The sequence below is a fragment of the Lepisosteus platostomus genome, chromosome 1 (assembly GCF_059453375.1).
Source record: "Lepisosteus platostomus isolate fLepPlt1 chromosome 1, fLepPlt1.hap1, whole genome shotgun sequence".
Classification (NCBI taxonomy): domain Eukaryota; kingdom Metazoa; phylum Chordata; class Actinopteri; order Semionotiformes; family Lepisosteidae; genus Lepisosteus; species Lepisosteus platostomus.
In genome coordinates this window covers 49,051,909-49,069,982 of record NC_142611.1, presented here as the reverse complement: position 1 = coordinate 49,069,982, position 18,074 = coordinate 49,051,909, and the positions used below count along the sequence as shown (strand labels likewise).

General features: G+C 40.1%; 1 protein-coding gene across 2 annotated transcripts; it reads right to left on the bottom strand.

Annotated features, from left to right (window-relative positions):
- Positions 1-1,173: 1,173 nt before the first annotated feature.
- rnf103 (ring finger protein 103) lies at positions 1,174-17,285 on the bottom strand. Of its 2 annotated transcripts, XM_088630773.1 has the most exons (5): positions 16,772-17,285; positions 16,465-16,582; positions 15,049-15,191; positions 9,018-9,133; positions 1,174-5,105 (listed from the first exon to the last, which is right to left on the bottom strand). In XM_088630773.1, the coding sequence occupies exons 3-5, from the start codon at positions 15,181-15,183 to the stop codon at positions 3,563-3,565; spliced, it is 1,794 nt and encodes a 597-aa protein (XP_088486899.1). In that variant the 5' UTR covers positions 15,184-15,191; positions 16,465-16,582; positions 16,772-17,285; the 3' UTR covers positions 1,174-3,562. The 2 variants fall into 2 exon arrangements, with proteins under 2 accessions (XP_088486899.1, XP_088486890.1); XM_088630764.1 differs by having other exon boundaries at positions 16,465-17,285.
- Positions 17,286-18,074: the final 789 nt, after the last annotated feature.

The window sequence follows — 18,074 nt, the reverse complement described above, 5'->3', positions numbered from 1 at the left end:
GTCATCTGAGGATCTGAAGAATATTTGATCTGGATGTTCTCTCTGAAAATAAACCATGTATTGAAAAGGAAACCTTGTAACCAAGAAAACAAAAAGGTGTAAGATGTGGATGACTCATGTAATATGCTTAGGACATGTAATTGAACAGTCAAACAGGATAGTGTATAATCAGATCTTTGACTTGGATACAAATCATGGAAACACCCTATTAATTTGTGATGTATCACAAAAAATATTCATAGTGTTCAGTGATAAGATTTGTCTTGGGAGAGAGCATAGTACTGTTCTTTTAATTAATAATTCCTACACTTACATAGCGCTTTTCTGGACACGCCACTCAAACTGTTTTACAGGTAATGGGGACTCTCCTCCACCACCACCAATGTGCAGCCCCACCTGGATGATGTGACAGCAGCCAAAGTGTACCAGTACACATCAGATATCAGTGGGGAGGAGAAATGTTACTGTTATTTACAACTTTAACACTTCTCCCTTGACCACAGGGATCTACCCTTTAAATACATTTTAAGAATATCTTGTTTATTGTGATCAACTGTTTTTCAGTAGTTGCTATAATATTAGGTTTTAAAAAGTGGTTCAGGTAAAACATACATGAAGAGAATAAGTAACAATAGAAAACAAGTGGCTTCACTTACTTCTACACTAACCTCTGCAGCAGGTAAGTGTGAAACATAGCTTAGCAAAGTCTTCACCACTGAACCACCATGTTAACTGCAACTTCTGTGTGTTAGCAAAACTCCATCAAATCAAGAGAAAATGTGATACCCAAACGGACAAAAAAGAAAAAGTTTAAAATGGGAGGCACTTCAAAAGATACAAAATCAGATAAAATGGTGAGCAGTACAATTACTTTTCAAAACCTTTAGGATAGAACTGTGCCATAATAGAATTATATTATAAAAAAAACAGCAAAATACTCAGAAGATTCCCTGAGGTCTGTGTTAGGTCGTACTACAGAATTCTTCCACAGCTCAGTGTGTTCTAAAGCACAGACATAAAAACAATAAGTTGGCACGGAGAACCAGACAAAGAGAAAAGTATATTAAGCACTCCTCCCACAGCTTTTTGTATGAAATGATTGTATTGGTACTCGATTTGGAGAGAAAACAATCTGTTCACATTCTAATCACTTGGACACAAACACAAGCAATATGCTATACACATAGTTTTATTGAACATTCATGAGTAGCTTTTCACGTTTCACTCCATGAAGCTTTAACAAAAAAAAGGATTTTACAGTTTGTGAACTGCACTTTAGCACTTTTATACTAATTATTTGGCTGGCTCTTAATACAGCCCCCCACATACACACACACTTCCCCTCAGCAAACACGTCTAAACACAACTGTTTGACATTGACTTCTTCTTGGGTAAACCTGTAAACTAGGACCACAGCGGAATAAACAATCACCTTCATTTTCAAAACGTCTGCCTGCAAAAACCCTGTGAACAAAGAATCTCTGACATTAACCAACACCTTAAATTTAGGCGAATCAGCTATACAAATGAAAGGAACTGCAGTGGGCCAGCAAACAGTTTGCTTTAGATTTTCAAGCACCAACAGTCACATGACGTCTTCAGAAAGCTGGTATAAATCAGATTCTGATGACAAATAATAAAGCATGGGGTGAAAAAAGATGTAATATTAGATGTAAAACAGTAGAATGGAACATTCTGTCCAGCTATGTTTGTTGTTGAAGCCAACACCCAGGATTTTTAAAGAGAGATCTGGATGAGATACTTAGATCAATTAGCTACTAACTACTAAAGGGGCTATACAGGTCAAACTACCTCCTCCTGTTTGTGTTCTTATGTTCTTTGTAAAATACTAAGCAAATGAAAAGGTTACAAGTCCAATAGCGTTTGGATGCTTTAAGAAAAGGCTAGTGAAAAATGTAGTGTTTTAGATCACCAAAAACGTGCAAAATACTCTCACTCAATGTATTCCCCTTCAGTACAGTGGTTCATTCATTGGCTTTTCTACATATTTAGCAGGTATTTTCTACAATGGACACTACAGCACAAATAAGGAAAGTTTTAGGCTCCCACTAATTGATTCTCCATTCTTCTACATAATTACAGCCATTAAAATCCACCTTATTCATAGTTCAGTAAGAAATGTATTGTACACGTGGTATAAGATACCATGATGTTATACATTTTCTGACCTGACACACTCTTACTGGTAGTTTTCCAAAAGTTCTCAGCATTTTAATTCTTCCAGTCTAGACAAAAAATTGTGCCAGGAAATATCTCAAAAGTCTTTAGAAATTTCTATAGCTATGACTCTTATACTCATTTTATTAGGAGCTCACGTTATAATCCGATTCAAAATGTGCTTCAAGCTCGAATGTTTTCCAGCTGTACAATGATCCCCTAGAAAACTGTTGTTGATACTCGTGATCACTTTTGCATTTTATGAGTTAAAAATGTAGATGCATTTTAAAGAAAATTAAAGATCACAGCAGTCGGAAAACATATTAAAGAGGTTTTAAATATCTCTTCCAGGATGGTGCTTTATCTAATAAAATGTGTATTGAGAGCATAGCTGGGGCCATTTGGGTTAATTTGTAAAAAGGCATTGAACTTCTGACCCCTGATGTCTATTTTAAACAGGCAGCTGAAGTTCAAGGACATATTCACCTGCACTAGCAGACTATTTCAAGGAGTTTTATCGTTCAGAGCAGAACTGTAGATCTGGAAGACTCTGAGTTAAAGAATCTGAAAGGCAAATTTCAGTGGCTTATCCCATCTATACAACCAGGACAAACCCACTCTGCTTCAGCTAGGCAACCCCATACACTCTTTCACAATATTTTGTTAACAGCTGTGACGCACCTGTGTCATCCTTTCTAGATAAAACAACCTTTGTGCCTTATTTACTGTAGGTAGTAGTTTGAATGGAGTACTGTACTGTACTGAGCGTGCACACATGTTCTCTCCTGCGATCTCAGCCATCTACCCAGCCCCCCCGAAAAGAGTTTGAGAGGATTAGAATAGCACTTCATGTGTTGTACTGCGAGTCAAGATGTTTACCTATTGGAAACTCCCCCAAAGAAAGAACCTTTTGAAACAGCATAGGATCCTATCACCCATCAGGGTACAAGATAATTACCCACATGAAGGGAAACAAAACAGGACAAACTGGCTAAAATAGAGACTACTGTCCATTTCACTGCTTTTATAAACAAAGAAGTTTTGAGTGTCTCGGATTACCTTTGTGACAATTTTACCCTTTTCATACACTGCATTTTTTACTACAGTCGAAATGCATCCATTTAATTTATTTGTTATTTTTTTAAAGTACAAGGCAACCAAAATAAAAACAAATTAAATTAGTGCTACAATACAACAGATCAGCTTGATTTATTTTTCATTACTCTGCCCTACACTTTTAAACTAAAGTTCAAACCACAAAAAAACAACATAGTTCTAATGACTAACATTAACACATCAAGTATTAAGATATTAAGTGCAGGAGGCAGATTCCCAGCCAGTGTTAAGAAGCAGTTTCACTTAATGACCAAGAGTGCGGAATCTGCTACTGCTGTTGCGGTTGTGCTTCCTGGTCCTGTCTGCGGTGTTTCTTTTTGTAGGATGGCCACCTGCACACTGGACAGCAGTGCCGCCCGCCTGCCAGCCAGACCACAATGCACTGCTGGTGGAAAACATGGCCACATGGGAGTCCCATTACAAGACAACCATTCTCAAAATTCTCCAAACAAACGACACATTCTGTGCAATGCAGCATGTGATTGGGCCATTTCGACCAGTCAGGTTCCAGATCTTCTTTAGCGTTAAGATTTCCAGGGCAGTCGCTTTCATTTTTACAAGAGCCATTTTCCACGTTTTTGCAAACACACGCACGTGGGGGAGTACGTTCTTTTTCAGGCCCACACCACTCGTCGTCCGATGGCTCCAGCTCGCTCCTGAGTTCACTTTCCAATTCACAGTCACTCTCCCTCCAGGAGCCCGCGTTCGGCTCCCGATCGCAGCTCTGAGCTCGGGTGCACTTGAAATTCCAGGTGGGCAGGCTCTTAATGTAGTCAGTGGGGATCAGTGGATGAAGCCACAGATCTGGAAATGCCAGCCTCTCCAGCAGCAGGTTGGGGTCGTCGTCCCAGTCTGATTCATTGGGGAAGTTTTGGAAGGAGGCAATGGGGTGGAAGAGGTAGCTGGTGTACCAGTCCCACAGGCTGGAGAGCCACTCCAAGTTGTTGGCGTTGATCTCGTCGTCGTTGTTGTTGCGTCTCCTCTTCTTCTCAAAGTAGTCGATCAGGAGGCCGTGGCCCAAGTAAGTGCTGAGGAAGAGCGCAGGATGGGAGGAGTAGAACGACCAGTCTGCTCTCACCCAGGAGGCGATGGTGGTTGTGTCAGCATACCTCAGTAATTTTAGGCTGTATTCATAAAAACTATCTAGGTATGGCAACTGCAGAAATCCCAGTATAGGGAGCCAGGAAATTATTAACAAAGAGTTGTAGGTCCCCAGTGTGCTAATGAGAACGACAAAGCGTTTTATAGTGGCCCCTTGCGTTATGAACAAATCCATCCAAGCCATGAGGTTGACCATGACGAGACTTAAGACAAACAGGTCGTTGACCTCTGGCTGCACCGAGCGCAGGAAAGTGTCCATCGCGCTGAGGGAAATGAACTCGCCTGTGCTGTTTCCATACCTGTAGGTGCCCTCGGGCATTTTGAGGATGTAGGACGGTATCTGCTGTACGCCAATTTCCTTCATGTAGCTCTCGTTGCTCCAGTTCTGTACGTCGACAAAGATGAATTCGATCCGGCCGGTAAATTTGACACTCAGGGCGGAGAAGAAGGCCGGCGGCTGGTCCAGCTTGGCGAACAGGTACATCTTCACTTGGTCCCGGTCGCTCCTGTTCCACTCGGCCACCAGCTGCTCGGCCAAGCGCACGGTCTTGATCCGTGAGGCCACGTGCGCCGTCATCCACTTGAAGATGTGCTCCGTCTCGATCCGGTTGCCATTGTACTCCTTCAACATCACCTTCCCCTTGGAGGTGTTGGTCTGGGGGACCGACATAATGAGCGTGGACTTCAGCCATCCCCGTTTTCGACAATACCTGAAAACGAAGAGAGGGAAGAGAGACAACTGCTTAGGTCTGAAGATCGAAATATTTTAGTCAGGTTATCGTGCCATAGAGCTTAAAGGTCCAGAATTCTGTACTTTACGGTGATTGTTGAAAACAGGTTGCATGACAGATTCTCTGTAAAAATGTTAATATATGTATCTCAAAGTTAAAGGGGTACTGCAGTCCCAGTTTCTCAGACTGGTTACTAAATCTCAGTAGCAACATAAATTAATTGACGTTACAGAAATAAAAGGCAAATATCAAATTAAGCACAAAATCGGGAACTTTATAAAAGTACTCTAAGCCGCCATGTTGTCACAAAAAAAAAGTTCCCACAAATTGCAACCTGAAGTGGCCCTTCCTGCTCACTCGTCACTGTAAAGACTGATGTAATGTGATGTACAAGCAAATTACAGGTTGTGCAGCAGACATTTCCCCTCAGAAATGTTCCAACTTGATCTGTATGTAGAGTTAACAAGTAGTATTTGTTGGCAAAACCATCTCAAAATCAAAAACAATAGTTCTGTTGGATGAAAACAGATGTATTCATAAGTCTGCTCGTGTACAATGTAATAAGACTGCTTCATGTAGAACATGGTGCTACATATATGTGTGCTATTTACAATTTACTGTGTACATTTTACTTTCATTGTGGTTTGTAAGGCACTCATCAATGATGGTTCTTTCTTGAAATACTCAAATCAGCTACCCAAATAATAATTACTTACACTTACAGTATATAGCACTTTTCTGGACACTCCACTCAAAATGCTTTACAGGTAATGGGGACTCCCCTCCACCACCACCAATGCGCAGCATCCACCAAGCCAGAACGCTTACCACACATCAGCTATCAGTGGGGAGACCAGAGTAATGAAGCCAATTTATATATGGGGATTATTAGGAGGCCATGATTGGTAAGGGCCGATGGGAAATTTGGCCTACTCCTTTTAAGAAACGCCCCAAGATTTTTAATGACCACAGAGAGTCAGGACCTCGGTTTTACATCCTCGTCACTATACTGGGGCATTAGGACCCACATGGACCGCAGGGTGAGCGCCCCCTGCTGGCCCCACTAACACCTCTACCAGCAGCAACCTTAGTTTTTCCCAGGAAGTCTCCCATCCAGGTACTGACCAGGCTCACACCTGCTGAGCTTCAGTGGGTTGCCAGTTGTGAGTTACAGAGTGATATGGCTGCTGACCGTGAAATAAACATTTCAGCTCCCGTACTGGCTCAGGAAATTTTCTCTCTCTCCACTACTAACCTCTTCTCTAACCACCTAATTCAGGCACAAACATAGAAATCAAGCTTAAAGCAGTCACCGCAGTGATGGTCTCTAGGGGAACGACAGGGAGGCATTGCTTCCAAGGAATTCCAAAATACTGCCCATCAGTCATTCAAGCCATAAGTCTTCTTGTTACAAATCAGGCTTTGCCTTATATCAGAGGTGTAAACCACAAAAACAGAGAGGACTCCCCCTGCACAGCGTTTTCATTAATGTCATGTTTTATGAATTGCACTCTTACAAAAGGCAACACCAGATGCTCAATATTTCAAGCCTATTACCTTATTTTGAGTACATTTTCATATTCAAAGGTGGTGTGTTCCAGTAAAATTGTAATATTTTATACTGAAACTTTGTATAAAAGTATTATAGCTCATAAAACCAGAAGTGTGTCCCAAAAAATGGTATTAAAAACGGCTTTTATTGAAAAAATGTATTAATCCTCAGACAGCAATTGAAAAGGAAGAAAGGGGGAAAATGTCTAGTTCATGTCCAAATACTGTTATGTAAGTGTATTAAAAATGGCATTTAATTTAATTAAAGGGCTTGGGAGGACAGATTAAGCTACCTACCCATGTTCTTGAAAGCGATACCCTGGCACCTTTCAAAAAACGGATGGATGAGCTCTTTAGATCAATTAGCTATTAACAACTAAACAAGCTAGAAAGGCTTAATTGCCTCCTTTCATTTGTAACTTTCTTATGTTCTTGTGTCATTACTCAAACTATTTCAGAGCAAAAATCCAGTCCTGTACAAAACGGAAAAAATGGAATTGCTAGATGCTAGATCAAAACAATGGCAATGAACTTTTTTTTCCACATCCGCCGCTGGATGAATAACAGATGATGGAAAACTCGCCCTACAATTACTTCTAGCACAAAACGTCACCTACAAGCCAAACAACACAGGAGAAGTTTGTTTATTTCCCTAGTCTACTGTGGCTACACAGAGAAGTTAACAGTCATGCCAATGTCAGTGGTCATGCACTGAAGTGATTTCCGTATAACCGCTTAGACATGGGAATGTTTATGGAACTGTCTTACTCCCTCAGACCAACATGAGCAATTGCCAAGAATTATAAAGATATAACATACTGTTTTTTTATTAAATTACAATTACTTTTCATTATACACCCACTCAGTTTGGATCTGTCAAATGGCTTTTTCTGCCACAGCAACTACCCCTGTACCCACACAGGGACAACAAGAAAGCATCGAAAAGGCTCCTCAAACCCACCCACTCTCCAAGCTGTCCATCTCCTGACAACCGACAGGAGTTTCACAGCTGAATGGAGGAGTGGAACATCCTGCACTGTCCTTCCTAAGGAGCCTAGAAAGTTGCATGCTACTGTTTTGTTGAGGATCGACGTGTTGGGATCATGACCCAGGCTTGCTACGGTGCATTTAGACAGCAGCTTTTACCAATTGAACCACTTATGGGCCCATAATCTGGTATTTTGACAAATGCTTAGCCAAATGAAGCATCCAGAGTCCCACTTTTACACAGACCCATTTTAAAGCAGTTTGTGCAAGGGGTAAATATAACACTCTCCTGCTGTCTGCACACTTTCACAGAGTATAACTGGCAGATATTTTACAATCCTGTACCTTGTGCACATTTTTAAGGTTGAGGCAACTCAACACAGCAAGCTGTTTACTGCTGGTTTGCACATGATGAGTCACCACAGTCTCTATGGCAGCGGAGGCTTGAAGTTTTTAGCTGTACTCAGCCTCCCACCTGTGCACCTGTTCACAATCAGACACTGTTTGAAACTGAAGCTCTCACAAGCCGATTCCTTTAAAATTGCAGAAAATATACACCAGAATCCATAAAAACAAAAGTGCACAAAGAAAACAGAAGATGGGATTAGGTGAAAGCTGGTTTTATCAGCCTTTTTCAACCGATTTAAAATCCAGTCACGTTCATTTTGTTTTGATAAGGTACTAGGTTCATGAGCTGGCAGGGGAACATGCAGTCTGAAATCCAAGACTGACACAGAATTGAACATGCACATAGACAAGCTATTAAGCTACAAAAGGTCTTGTGTTTTGTTCTTTCAGTGAAAATGGACGATAATGGACGTCTATTTTAGTCTGATTTCTCATATCTGATAGGGTCCACAATAAACAGTCTCCAATGAAGGACACCACAAACTGTAAAAAAAGTAAACTGACTGGGATGTTGTCAAGATTTCAGGTTCTAAGGGCTTGTCTGCCCCATTCCTTTTCCCATTTCTTTCCCATTAACTCACAGCTGAAGGGGTGTGTTGCCTCTTGCTTTCCTTGTCTCGACCTCTCATCTGAGCACATTCCAGTGTCCGACTGCAGCGGCTCTACAGATGAGACGATCCTTTACGGAGGACAAACCCCAGAGACAGCGCTCACCTGCAGTTCTTATTTTAGCATTAACTTGGCTATTACCCAAAGCTACAGATCACCGTTGGAAAAATAAACTGGACTGCATGAGCCAATCAAGTGAATCTGACTTATCGCGGATCTATAATTCGAAGAAAATGAGGTAATACAAATACGAGACATATCTCCATGGAGCGAAGCGATGCGTTAGCAGTGAGAGGTGGAAGCAGTCCGCAGGTCCGAAGTTTTGGGAACTCTTACCTGGAGTCATTGGAGCAGTTGAATGTGCCAGTGCGGATCCCAAAATGCGACACCTTCTTCACCATTTTCCCCCAGTTTGTTTTACTCACCAGCGGGTCTCGGTCTTTGGCGATGACCTGCAAGAAAGCAGACACCTTCAGCAACTTCACACTGTGGAAGGACCATGCTCTGGGGTTCTCAGCTATGTCCCAATTTGTGTTTAAACTATGGAGGAAAAGAGGGAAAAACAAAAAGAAAGGGGCCACCAATTTCAAAAGCCTGCCAAACAAAACCACATGAGATGTCAAGTCAGTAGACCGGCAAGTTCTTTCCTTCTGGACAGCAAAGACGCTCAATGTTCCGAGGGAAGAGTTTAACAGCTGCACACCACAGTGCAGTTTTCACATACGTGTTTCTTACACACTGCTAAAACAATCAGCCACTGAATCATGAAAATATCATCATATAATATTTTGTTTGTTCTCTTAGCTTTTCTTTCATTTCTTAGGCATCACACATGGCATCAGTACTTCATCAAACTGACATGTTTTTAACCTTCTTGTTAAACCTAGCCTTTTGCCTCCAGGAACCAAGGGCTTGCACAAAATGAGATCACTTTAGGATAAAGTGCTGTAAAAACCCTTAACTAGCAGGTAATGCCTTTAGCTGTCAGTAACTCACTTATAGTGGACCCCACTCTAAGTCTCCAAGTACTGCATGCAGCTGATCCACACCATTGACACGTTTGACTATTGAGCACGCAGAAACTCATTTTGCATTATTTACCTATTTTGCAACATCCTAACCAAAATATAAGAAAACATTTAAGAGCGGGGTCATGCTCCCGAGCAATGTGTGAAAGCAGTAATTTCAGTAATGGCACATGTATAGATTTCTGTCACATCTGATACTCTTCCAAAACTAAAAAGCTTGCAAAGTAGCATTTTTAAAATGGGACATGCACGCCAACACATTCATCATTGCCTCACTGAAGGGAATGACAGCTGTATACTAGACCTCTCCTTCTGTTACAATTCCACACAAGAAAACTGCCGATTTGAATGCAGTCCATGGTCCTGACCTGCGGTTTTTCCATGTTTAATAAAGACTTCTTATTTAAGCTAATGCCTTGACTACAGCCCTCTCAGCACCTTCACACTAATGAAGACTGCTCCTACGAAGCCTTTGTCCTTGAGGCATTATTTTCATGCTTGTCTGAAAACTAAGTGATGCAGACAAACAGGCCCAGCTTTGGATCCAGTGACAAAAGATTATTTGCAAATGGACCGAATAAAATATATATAGCAAATACTGCTCTTAAATTGCAAGAGGTGTACAGGCTTTTGTTGGGGTTAGGTGCTCGATGAACACCAAATCCAAATAATCTAGGAATCGTTTTCTGGAGAGATGTAAAAGCAAATTACTTCGGATATCTTTAACCAGCTTAAAAAGTGGTAATATTTTAACAATAAGAAAACGTATTTTATAAAGCACCATTAAAAGTGGCTCCACAAAGTGCGGAAGTGTCAGATAAAAAGCACAAGCACACAATGAGAAGCGGCAGCAAAATTACATAAAACTATCGGCTTAAGAGCTGGGCAAAAGGTTTCTGGGCAAACGAGCTGAAGGAAGCTACACAACGCAGGGCTGCAGTTTAGGCTGGTCAGGCCAGGAACCATTATTTCTTTTCCGTAGCAACAGAGCTTGGGAACGAGTCAGGACTGCTCAGCCCACTGAGGCGTGTGCTATTTTTAATTCACTCCGCTCTCAGAAAGGCATCTAATTGCCCCATGGATGTTCCCAAAGGCAAAGTCAAGAACACTTTCACCTTAAATACCTCACCCAGCAGAAATGTACGCCACACACGGCCTTCCCCCACTGACAGGGGTTTAATGTCAGTCTTTGACTCAAATTCATTTTTTATTGTTTTTTCCTATCCCACTGCTTTATGTCTGGGTTGGAGTGAAGTAAGTTCTGCTGACTTAATTACAACAACCGTTCCCAAAGGACTGGCAGTAGAAGTGTTTCAGAAGTTTTCTTTTAAGAACTACTGTACCACTAAAAACAGACCTCATAAACAAAGTACCACAACACAACAAGTCCAGTGGCATTGCAGCATTAGTGTTTTAAATAATACAGTCCTGTGACTTTTGCAATACCCTCATTCCTATAGCAAAAGAAATGTTCATGTCCCACAGTGTCATTCAGAATTATTCCTACAAGGCACCGTAAACGAAAGAAACAAATCAATACGAAAGAATAAAAAAACTGAGGCCTCTTAGAAAACAACACATTGACTACCTTTAACCGGGAATGGGCTGCTTATCGCACAGACTGATTTCAAGTGCTGGAACTGGAAGTATGAAATGTTTGTCCAACACCCAACCTCTGCCCCCTAAGTCCACAGAGTGATCAGTTTTCAAATGAGAACCTAGAACTTGCTTACGTGGTCATCTGGAGCACTGCCTGGTTTCCGATTTTACAGAGCATATCATCTGCAGCAATTTAACTTATTAAAAAAGTGCTGAGAGCAGGTGGAACTCTATACAGTATGCCCTTGCATGTCCATGCAAATTACATTTTTTTCATGGGTTCATTTCTCAGAACTGTCAAGGCTACACAAGAGAAAAAGACTTCCAGTATAACACCAGCAATACAGGAACACACAGAAACTGTCACTCGGTTATTGTAAGCACATTCCCCTCATGAAATACCATGTCCTGGGTACTATAGCATGTTTATCACTTGGCCTAAATATTAATAGGTAACCAGCTATTGCTAAAATGGGCTACTATTTTATCATTACTTAAATTATAAAGATTTTTTGTTCTCGTTTCTTTCTTTAAAAATAAAATACACATCTGAATTTACATGTGGTTTCCATATTCCAAAAGAATAGTAGTGCTAAAATCAGATCGGGCCCTTCTGATCCCTGTGGCTAAGCACAGAAACGCTCTGCAACAAGATTTCCATGCTGCTGAACCTGGGAAAACACAGCTCTTATTTTTCAGTGTCCGAGTCCCTGACCAGTTCCCTTCCCAGCAGTGAGGTAAAGCCCACTTTCTTCATAGCAGTAATTCCAGGACAAAACAGCTGTGAATTCACATGGAGAAATCCTCTGATTTTTCTTCTTTCAGCAGTTGTTTTGCCAATATCCACCACTTTACTCCTTTATATTAACTGCCAGTGCATTTCCCAGCAATTACTTAAATGAAAACAAAAGGATTAATAAGCAGGATTATCATTACACGGTGATTTATGTCTGATCCAAATTCTCTGGCTGGAACAAAGCTTCATTGTTTTGGCGCATTCTGCTCATGTACTGTATTTCACATCTCGCGGACCCAGCTCTCAAATGTATTTCACACGGGCATGCTGGCAGTGTCTTCTGCTCAATGGCTTGAAAATGAAAAACTGTGATATTTAATTTGGATGTGCCTTTTCTCACTCCAATGTGTATTTAAAATAACAAATCAGAGTGGGGGAGTATTAAGTGAGCTGCAAAGAAACAGGCAGAGGTTTATTTTGAGCTACAAAGTAATTAAAACTAAAAAATAATAATACTTTTTGTCTGTAGAGCTTTTCCACACACTGGAAGAAGATAACACATCGTGTGGAATTAACCTCTGCCCTTTATCAGAATAGACTCATAACATAAGAAGACTGTTTTATAAAACTGAGAAGGAGAGACGGACAACGCATAAAAGTAATATCTCAATGAATTAGTACATTTATAAAGCAATTTTTGTACTTGTGGACTTTTTAAATTTAGAGAGTTAGGCGACAGGAAACTGGGGGTTTGTATTAGTTTATGAAGTTTTGGCTTAAGCATACTTTTGGCCTGCTTTAAACCAGGGTTGATATATTTGTATCAGCTAGATTTGAATTGAGATATAAAATGTTTTTAAGCAAATCATTGGTTTAGATCATTTAACCATTATATTATTTCTGAAGGAAACCTCCCTGAAAAGATTCTTTAAACTTTTACTCTGAATCCCTTCACTTTGGATTTAATACCAAGAAAGGGAGCAAGGCTCCAAAGGATTGTAATTTGCTCAGCTTGTGTACTTACTGGGGTAAGTGCCATAACAAAATACTCAAGTGTTTTGTGCTTCATTTGAGTTTGACACAGCACTTGAGATACAGTATGGTCAAAAACTGGGCAACACTCCTTTATGCGTGACTAGAAAAAACTTTGTGAGGTTGACCAGTTTTAGACATTATTTCCTCAGCCCAGTATGACCTGAGACAATTATCAGTGTAACTCCGCACACATTAAGTCAACAAAGCTTTCAATTGGTCTTTTCATTACACTTCTGTTTGTACTATTATGATCGTTGCTGGGAACTGGTTGTACCCGTCTGAAGAGATGTTTGCAGAAAGGGTTTATAAAATTCAGTGCTAGGATTCGGTTACACAAGCTTCACTTTCTCTGCAAGCAACAGGCTCTTTCTAATAATGTACCACAGTTATAGCTGTATATGCACACAGCACTCCAAATTAGTTTTGAGTTGTAGAATTGACACAATTAATTAAATGTTAATTGCTTCAAAGTTTATTTCTTCCACTTTTTATTATATTCCATATATGCATAAACACTGTGTTACATACTGTAGTATCTGACGTTACATCATTCACATAACTTGTTTTTGACACAGCAAAGCAACCGATAAGATTGAGTTACTCGGTTTGATATGTATCTAAAAGATATGGCAAGTGGTAGTTGGTGAATAGTGTTAAATTTCTCACTTCTGAAGGGAGACCTATGGCTGAAAAATTCCATCATTTAAAAAACAGTAAAAAATAATGCTGAAAACCCAGAAGTGCAGACAATGGACAGAGGGGAGGTGTGGTTGTACAGTACTGTATGTCCCTGAAATCACCGGGTTTGTGGAGACTGAGGTCTGAGTGAGAGCTGAAAACCCAGCCTGCATAGGACAAGTGAAGTCAGGTATCCAGAAATTACAACAGGACAGTAGTATGAACAGCTCTTTTCAAGCAGGATCTACAATCAGCTGGATACTAAAACAGAATCGATAAAAACGCACCGCTCCATTAGCTTTTAAATTCTGTATCTTCTATTTTAACTAAAAAGTTAGTCAAGGCCAGAGAACAGAAAGCAGACAGACCAAGAACAAACAGAGTGATGTCTTTTGTGACGATCTCCAGCCATGACTTCCTTTTTAGTTAAAATAAAAGATAAATAATATGTTGCAGTTAAATAAATAAAGGAATTAAGGAGGAGAATGCCAGAAGAATTCAGTTCCAGAATTACACAAAACTGGCTTTCCAGGATTGTGCCACAGCTGCATTCGAGTAAATAAACCCACTTGACCATTCTTTCCTCCTATTCGTTTAAAAGGGGAACAGCAACACTATTTTTATATTTCGGGATTAGAAACAATCAGCACTGAAGAGTGCATTTCAAACCACAATGAAAGTAAAATGTACACAGAAAATGTGTAAAACCTCCAATTTGCATCACAAAATACACTGCATTTCCAGGTATGTGCAAAGCCATATTCTGAGATTCAGAATGAGGCAACAAAACTTCCGGTGATGTGTTGCGGCCTTATTACATTGTAAACAAGCAGGTTTGTGAATACATCTCTTTTTCCCCGACAGAACTCTGTCTGCAGATAATGTTGGGACACTTCAGCCGTGAAATACCTGCTGCACAACCTGTATTTAATCGCTCATACATCGCATTATAGCAGTCATTTCAGTGACTAGTGAGCAGGAAGGGCCACATTGCTATTCGTGGGAACTCAAATGTGAGTTTGTGACAACATGGCAACTTACAGTACTTTCACAAAGTTGATTATTTTGTACTTAATTCGAAATGTGTAAAATTTTTCTTTAATGTCAATTAATTCATTTTGTTACCGAGATTTAATTACCGGACTGAGAAATTGGGACTGCAGTACGCCTGTAAAACAAGCTTCAGGGGTTTCACAGGGTTCACTGTTCATTCCCAAAAGTGGTATGATTTTAAGCAACTCCCATTAAAAAAAAAGGACACAGCTAGAACACTTCAGTCTCGCATTCTTACCTGAACCAACCAGATGCCATCTTTGGTGTCCTCTACAAGCTCATAGAAATGCATCTCTCCACTAAAAGAGGTGCTGGAGACTGGATCAGAGGCCTCCTCCTCACTCTTCAGAGCTGAATACAGCTCGCCCTCCATGAGATCACCTGCAGGCAGAAATAGTAGTGCTGAATGAAGAAAAACAGACATGTACATCTGACTAGGCAATAAAACAGACCTGTTGTGGGACATACATGGATATTTGATGTTACTTACTAAATATATGTCAGTACTGGGGTATAATGGGAATTTTTCTGTTAAGTTCAGCATTTTTCCTTGCTTTCTCAAGAACAAAAAAAAATGTCTGTTGGCAGAGTTTAGTTTAAACACCAACCTAATGAATGAGCTCTTTGAACCCAGAAGTTTAAAGTTAAAAACATATGCGAATGGATGGATTCAAAACCTTCATTTTAGGAGAGGGTCAGCATAAACCAATTGTTGTAATGCATTTTCAAGTTTTTTTTAAAAGGGATTCCTGGTAGTTGTGAGAGGGTTATAAAACATCACTTTTAGGGCACAGAATGTATATTGTTTGATTCAGTGAAAACGAATTCACCACCGTTCCTTATCGGTACTTTGGAAACGTTTAATATAGATGGAAAAGAAAATGAAAACTATCGAGGGGGGGAAAATTACAGCAATTTGAAATGTGTTCAGGAATTTCTGGATGAAAAATCACGGACTTGACCACTGCTGTCCAGTCTTTAAAAGATCAAAAGGGGTTAATGAAGCGGTGGTCAATAAGCCATTCAACTCCCGCAGATACAACGTGTAGCGTAAATACCAATATATTCTGTTCTGTTTTAGATTCTAGGCGTTAGTCGCATTATACCAAAAGTTTCCTTTATTTCTGCGTAGCTGAATTAAACTGAAGACTCGCCCCTGTATTTTCTAGCTTCTTAGGTCGTGCGACAGATAACAAGCTTTAAAGCGTTCTCTTTTTCACTTGTCCGCAGAAAAAAAGTAGAGACCCTTTCCTGACCTCTAAGTATTAGAAATACCATAGGTTTGTGAACCCCCGTAAAAATAATATGTGTGCACGAAAAAAATTTGGACATGAGACAACCTTTGATTTGTAAACTTAGTGCTAAATAGTGGAACACCTCAAATACCTTAGAAAAATAATCATATAACCTAGTTCGTTCTATTAAGACTAAATTAATTCAAACGATATCTTTGAGAGAATGTTTGCAGCATGGGCTACAAAGGAAATAATTCCCATAGCTTTTTTAACCATGCAGTTAATTTTTAAAAACAAATATTACACAAATTAGCTCTTCTTGCCATTCTTTAGGTGTAAAAATAAACACAATAGAGACGTGTCGAATGAAGAGGACCCTTTGTGACGTTCTGGTTCCAACACAATGCTTTAGAACTTACCTGATTTCTCGACCAGCTCCCGGACATCCTTCTTCTCCGGGAGCCCGGAGTACCCCAGCCCTCTGCATTCCAGTATCGTCTTCAGCTTCTTAAAGCTCAGAGTCACAGGGTCCACCAGCTGAGTTGCAAAAATACCAGTTTCATACCACACGACAGCTTCGAAAAACCGTGCCAGAACGAATAAGACCAAAAAATACAACAGCAGAAAAAACAGCTTCAGCCACATTTTCCACCTCCTTGCTGCAACGGGAATATTTTTAAAACGCTGGCGCTACGATTTCCGGGTAGGAATAGGCGAGTAACCTACGTTGCATTTGGGGCTCGTCTACTTCTTCCTAAGACTTGCTTTCATTTGCAGGCTTCCCCTTTAGCGCTGTTTGAACTTGAAACTTTTAAAAAACAAAGAAGCAATCCACTCTCCACGATCAGCGAGCTAACAAGGCCCGTTAAGGCCAACTGTACAGTCTCTGGATGTCCACCATTTTCAGAAGTTGTCTTGTGTGGGAAAAAAAATAAAATACAGTGCGAAAGCTTAATTTACGCTCTCCCTAAAACAATAAGACGGTCAGCTTTTGCTGCTTATTCCAACCCTCCCAGCGTGCCAATTGTGAGCAAATTCATGACATGTAATGACGAGTTCAGATCACGGCATTTTTAGATAGGCGATAGTTGCCGTTGTCCCTACAGTTGCTGATGTTGGAGCGCCTTGCCTGCCAGATCAGCTGGCATGCATAACAACATGACGTCACCGACAGGAAGGACCGACGAGACTTGTTTCATTTTCTTCCAATGGAAAAGAAGCGAAGCTTTTGGATTCGTAATAAAATAAACCTTGTTTATATCTCGCATTTGGGTTCCAGCATACTGTAAGAGTATAAACCGATTACACGGGCTGTGGTAATTTAAAACCGTTTTTAAACTTACAAAACTAAGAACCATGACCAAAATGTCTGGATACAATACATTTAATTGACTTTAGAAGATGTGTTTATTCTTTAAATATGGTTAGTAGAGTTGTGATGTAAACTGTAAGAATCCTGGAACAGAATTACTTTAATGTTAGCATATAAATTGAAAAGATCGCAAAACGTGGGTTTAGCAGCATTAAGAAGGTTTGTTTTAAAATGCACTGACATTTTTCAAGAATGGTATTTTAGAAAATATCTTCACAAAACAGCAGATCTGGTCTCACAGTAGAACAAACGCTTCTGTGTTGTGTAGCAGTGTCCATGTCAAACCCTCAGAACACCCACATGCTCAAACATACATGGCAGAGACACTGCAGCTTTCTATCCTGCCAATATACAGAATGTGAAATAGGCAAAATGAAGCAGGAATAGAAGCTGCAGTTGCTACATCAGCTTCTTACAATAGAGTAGGTATTAAAAGTGGCAATTAAACATGCTTTGTTTTTAGTCAAATAAATTTTGTGTACAACTAAGTGTTGAATAACTGATATCTTTTTGGAGCAAAGAATGTGAGTTTTCAATGAGCACTTTAAAAATATTGTTTATATTTCCAGATGCTATACATGTTATTAAGACAGCTATTAAGTACCAAATGCTCTCGGAGGTAACTGCAGTTGAAATTGTGTGAGTCATTTGCACTAA

Excerpts from the sequence above, each read along its gene's own strand:
- rnf103 (XM_088630764.1), bottom strand. The coding sequence starts at position 16,690 with ATGTGGCTGAAGCTGTTTTTTCTGCTGTTGTATTTTTTGGTCTTATTC. Across the intron at positions 9,134-15,048 it reads ATGGCATCTGGTTGGTTCAG|GTCATCGCCAAAGACCGAGA; the intron begins GTAAGAATGCGA and ends GCTTTCTTGCAG. Across the intron at positions 5,106-9,017 it reads AACTGCTCCAATGACTCCAG|GTATTGTCGAAAACGGGGAT; the intron begins GTAAGAGTTCCC and ends CTTCGTTTTCAG.